This window comes from Trichogramma pretiosum, unplaced genomic scaffold (assembly GCF_000599845.2).
Source record: "Trichogramma pretiosum strain Unisexual culture from Peru unplaced genomic scaffold, Tpre_2.0 scaffold42, whole genome shotgun sequence".
In the NCBI taxonomy this organism is placed as follows: domain Eukaryota; kingdom Metazoa; phylum Arthropoda; class Insecta; order Hymenoptera; family Trichogrammatidae; genus Trichogramma; species Trichogramma pretiosum.
Genome location: NW_019641653.1, coordinates 508,091 through 513,662, shown reverse-complemented (window position 1 = coordinate 513,662; position 5,572 = coordinate 508,091). Strand labels below are relative to the sequence as shown.

General features: G+C 38.7%; 1 protein-coding gene across 1 annotated transcript; it reads left to right on the top strand.

The window, feature by feature from the left end:
- Positions 1-459: 459 nt before the first annotated feature.
- On the top strand, positions 460-2,398 carry LOC106651817 (Krueppel-like factor 10). Its single transcript, XM_014370483.2, has 2 exons — positions 460-627; positions 776-2,398. The coding sequence occupies exon 2, from the start codon at positions 824-826 to the stop codon at positions 2,258-2,260; it is 1,437 nt and encodes a 478-aa protein (XP_014225969.1). The 5' UTR covers positions 460-627; positions 776-823; the 3' UTR covers positions 2,261-2,398.
- Positions 2,399-5,572: the final 3,174 nt, after the last annotated feature.

Here is a 5,572-nt window from a genome sequence, read left to right as displayed (position 1 = left end):
TTTATTAGAATAAAGGCGTGGTGATAGCATGCAATAAAAATAAAACAGAGTACTGTCAAAAATGATCCTTGAAACGGGGCACAAGAGTCAGCCTGTTGGCATCAAGCACGCTCGGAGGATAGGATAGGTAGGTTCTCAGAGGTAAGGCATAGGGTTTTGCGCGCGCGCACATGTGTCGAAGCTTGAAATATGTAGGCGTGGCCAGCCGGCAGCGAATATGTTCACGTGCCGTGTAACCCCCTCAGGTTATATAGCTCCACCCCTTGATTCGTATGATTGGCTCTTAGCCTCTGCGCGCATCCTCTCCACCTGCTCTGCTCACCCGTTTTCTGCTAACAATTTCAACCCCTAAATACAAGGATACGCAGGCCTGGCGACTCATTCGGTCTCGGAGCGTCGAGCACGACGCTCACTGCTGTACTGTCTGTCTGCTACTCTAGCATAATATTCAGTTTATACTTGTAGTGAAAGTCTGTCGATCGGTGGACACGTTTTAGTGTAACATGTGATAAGAAGTTTTTAAAGCATGTGTGAATAAGAAGCATCTATAGAACTGTGTATTTTTGTTGAAATAAATTTGGAGCCATTATTTTATCAATATACCAGAGTTACAAATTTATATCAGTGGTGAGTACAGATTTCCAACTTATGAAGCTTATGAGCGTTTAATATCTAGTTTTAATATATCATTATCAAGTGTAGTACATGAAATAATATTTTATTATTTCTCTAATTACCATATAATAAAAAGAATATTTCCGTTATTTTTTTTTAGTGGCACTCGTAGATGTAAAAAAACCATAACTCGTGAACAACCAGCACCATGACCATGGAAGAACGTACCAACAGTATCGAGGATGGCGCTCGAACTATTTCGACCGGTGCTACAATAAATTCTTCTAGTCCTAACGGTATCAAAAACAAATTATACGAGTTGACCCCCGGCGACGCAGCTTATCCACTGCAAAGAACCACTCCAAGCAAGCGGTCATTCGATGTCGCGTTTTTGGTAGCACCAGACGAAAAATTGATTAAACGACAAAGCGAGAAGTTGGCGAATTTGCAATTATGTACAAATCGGTTGATGAATGATGCCATTCGACAGCAGCAGCAGCAGCAGCTGCAACAGCAGGTCGTGTCTATCGATAGCGAAGATTCTCATGAATACGAGCATCACAGTGATCGGATACCACAAAATCTGACCATCAAACATTTTGAGGCCATTAAAATACGAAGGGCTGAGGAACACCAATCGCCAACTTATACATCTCCAAAAAGAAGATTGACATCACCTGCAGATTTGTCACCAGAACCATCGCTCATTCACCCTTTGTACGCTGGGTTACTCAAGAGTCCTAGTCCAAATAGTTTATTTCAGCGTACTCAAGTTCGAAAATTATTTTCTGATGAAAGTGCATCAAAGAGTACTTCTGATTGCGATAGTTTGTCCTGTTCGGACACTCGCAGTGCATTTACAAAAGTCGCAATTTCTAATCAACGCAATGACTTAGTTGAGGTAAATTCAAATCTCGTTTTCGATGATGGTACTGCTTCGCCAAGATCTTCGGTCTCACCTGATGTCATTGCTTATCAAAATAGTTTAAGCCCACCAGTCCCGGTGGGAGCTTTTAGTCCTAAATACCCTGGTGCTACAACATCTTTTCCAACAAAAACTCCTCCGTTACCATATCCATTTCTCCTGTCTCCTGATTCGGTTCAGACAAGTGCAGTACTTGACAATTTGAAAATTGGCGCCCAACAGGCACCCAAAACTCCTAGTCCCAAAAGTTCATCCGTCAATTTTCGACCAGAAACACCATCTGTTAATGGCGTTAACAATTCTTATCCACCTTTACCTTACAATCCATTAAGCGCGGTGTTTCCCCCAATCGGCGCTGAGACCCTGACTCGACCAAGATTTCTAGCTGCTGCGAGTTTAATACCTTCGTCTCTCGCTGCTCTAGCTCTACCAGCGCAAAACATTTGTGCTAAGTGTAACTTGTCGTTCCGCATGACTTCCGATCTGGTGTACCATATGAGGAGTCATCACAAAAGCGAGCATGCCGGTGAATCTGCCAGACGTAGGCGGGAAGAAAAACTGAGATGTCCGGTCTGCGACGAAAGCTTCCGCGAGAGACATCATCTAACTAGACACATGACAGCACATCAAGACAAAGAGAGCGATGCTGTTGTGGATCAAGTGGAAATCAAGAGAAGAGCCGCTGCTGCGGCAACTGCCACGATGCTCCAAGGGAAGTGACGACGCAAGACAACTTTAGAATTTACTAATTTGAGCAACTTCGTCAATTTAGGAGAGCATGTTTATCGCGGTTGAACGTAAAACTTCGTAGTTTTTAAGTACCTGGCAGTACTAAAATCTACGATTATGGAGTAAAAGCTGAATTAGTACACCGTTTATAAATAAGTTAAGTAATACGTGAACATGTATTGTCACACATACAATGTTCAATAGATGAATGCTCTTTTTAAAAAGGGTCTGGTCCCATCTAGTCAATATTAGTTCTAAGTCCAAGTTACCAAATTGTAAATAGTAACTATATTATCAGTAAAATTTTAAGCGTCACTCTGAAATGTAACTAAATTTTATAGAAAATGGTTACTAAAAAGTGATATAGAACATAAGATATTCGATGTTAGAAAAAAGCACACTTAATTCTAATCAAAAAAACTTTTAAACGCACCATCAAAGAATGATTACTCAAATTATCAATTAATCACAATTTATAAAAATACCGATAATATCTATTCAGAAATGAAATATTGTAACCTCGTGACCCATTCATCTTAAATTGACCATCATGTGTACACTGTACACTGATCATCGCCGAAATTCCGAACGTGGCAAACGATTGCACATGCGAGTCGGCAATAGTAGCGACACTTGGATTCACATTAGGTGCATTTTGCAACGGAGAGGTGTGCGTAGAGAGTAGCGAAGCTCGATGAGGGAGTGAAATTCGGGAAACACAAACGCGTGAGTAGTGAAGCGTCGGATCAACCAAGAATGCACAGCAATAAATAGATCGTAAAGCGAGTGTATGCGCGCGTGGAGGTGTATGCTGGCCGGGAGAGGGAGAAAGAGAGAGACCGAGAGACCGTCGGTGAAGCGCGCATAATGGTGGGAAACAATGAAATGCCACAATCGGAAACAGTACTGGTTTGTTATCTGCTATTCACACTCCATTTAACTTCAAATGCTCCGTCTCTCTCGCACACCCGCACTCGAATCCCCGAGGCTGTATAAGTTGAGATCTGGACTGCGAGTTTTAAATAACTGATACACGCGAGGACATACCGCAGTTTGCTTACGCCACTACGGATGCTGTTACGTACGGCTGCTAATGTGCCTCGGTGCTTTGCTTTGCGCAATAAGGTTTATTATTTGCTGGTATCAGCTGCTGCTGGTTACGTCTGTGCTTCTTCTGCAAATTATGTCCCCGTGATTATAATAGCGTCCGCCTTTTTTTATTTACAAAAAAAGATAATGAGAACAAACCACATTTTTTTGAATTGAAACGATCCCAACTTTCACCCGAATTTGATGTAATTTTTCCTTGCTTATTTTTTGTTTTGTCGCGAAAAAAGTATTCATCTTCTTAACAAAGTTATAAAACTTATATCTCTATATATTTGTGTTTGAAAGGTCTCTAGTCTATCATTAATGTGTAATTATAAGCTATAAATATTTTTTAGCTAGAACCGTTTAAAAAATTTAAGATCAAGAAAACATCTTTAATCAAAAATATAATAAAATTAGAAACTAGTAAATTGTGAAAAATGTATCGAGTGGACCGTATCCCGAAACAATTATGTATTATAGTAAGAACTAATATCCAAATATTACTACGCTAGCTATATGATTAAAAAATTTTTTATTTCTGTTTTGTTGAAAAACATAAATTAAAACATTATATTGTTGAATATATCTCTAAGTAATGTTAAATTATATCAATGTAAATAGCACCTTTGTACATATTTAATATTGTCACCTAACGATTTATCTAATATGCTGTTATTTAATGAATAAAAATACGATTCGAAATCTAAGTAGTGACTCACTTCCTAATTAAATGAACCTGAAATATATTTACCAATAACGTTAGGTAAAATCTTTTTATGTAACAACCGAACAAAATAACTCGGTCATAGATAAACTCTTGACTTTCTTCTTACTCAAATATTTGAGACACAGCGAAGTCGAGCTTATATGCACCAGTACGACGCTTCTGAAACTTTCTTTTGCAAGCTATGCGACTACTACAAGTAAGAGCATTAATGCACAGGCAAAACAAGAAGTATATAAAGTTCCTTCAGCGAAGAAACTGCTGCTGTTGCGTTCAAAGCTGGGGCACATGTCTAATTCGTTGACCCGGCAGTATGGTTGGAGGCCGATAAAACTTCGAGCTCTCGGTAGGATTGATTCATCCTTCTAAGTACGATATATATAAAACAGACCTGTTCAATACTACTTTTTCCGCTTTTTGGAAGTGGTGCGGGGCTGGCTGTATCATTCGTAAGCCGATTACCGAGGCAACGGAGATTAATTTCAACCGAGTCAACTCGACGACGTTTCGCCCTTTTGCACGTGCGGTTCAAAGCAAGATAGGTTATTTTATATATTATTAAGAATATTATCACGGAATAAATATAATATAAGTGAGGTCCTACTTGCTCGTGTCACCAAATATCCGTATAATTTTGTATTTGCTATTTTATTCAAGTAAAACAGATGTACTTTGGTATCAAACAACGTATGGACGTTAAACTTGGAACAAATTGAAGTAGATGGTTTTTTTTGAAAATATATTTTTTTTTGAAAATAAAATCTTATTCCGTATAGAATCCTCCAATTTATTTTATAGACAAGTATATATAATAATAAATATTATTCGACCAAGCAATGAATAAATTCAATTCGAAAGATCACAGATGAACAATGAAGAAATTACAATGATCAGAATAGAAAGAAACAAAAAGAAATATAAACACCCTGAAGTTGGGGAGGATCTGCGAGCGAGAGAGCTATTTATTAAGCCAGATCAACGAGTGTCAGTGCGACGCGCTTTCCAGCGATGCTATCGACCACCGCTTAACTGAAATCATAGCTTACGAGCCTGCCACAGCAGCTCGAGTATACCTCTCCCGCTTTCTTTCTCTCTCCTTCCCTTGGTATAGTTCTTAAACGGATAAAACTTAAGCCTCGGTAACCACAGCCAATACGACAAACAATCTTCCTACATGACAGTGTAGACTCTTCGTTGTCGTCATCCCTATATACGCATGGTATATGCTCAACTTATAAGATTGCGCCTCGACGCGCGCCTCACTTGAAGATAAAGATAATATACCTCAACATTATCATCTGCCGAGAAGATTTTCCTACCGTTTTTTGATGGTCATGATACCCGTGATTACTTCAATTTTCTGCAAATTTATAACCAAGAATTTTTATCGAAATTCTCAAAAAAGGAAAAGAAGCTATGTACCTACTTTTATTCTTTGTTGTACCTTTATTAATAGAATGAATTGTCATTCAATTACAAAATCAGTG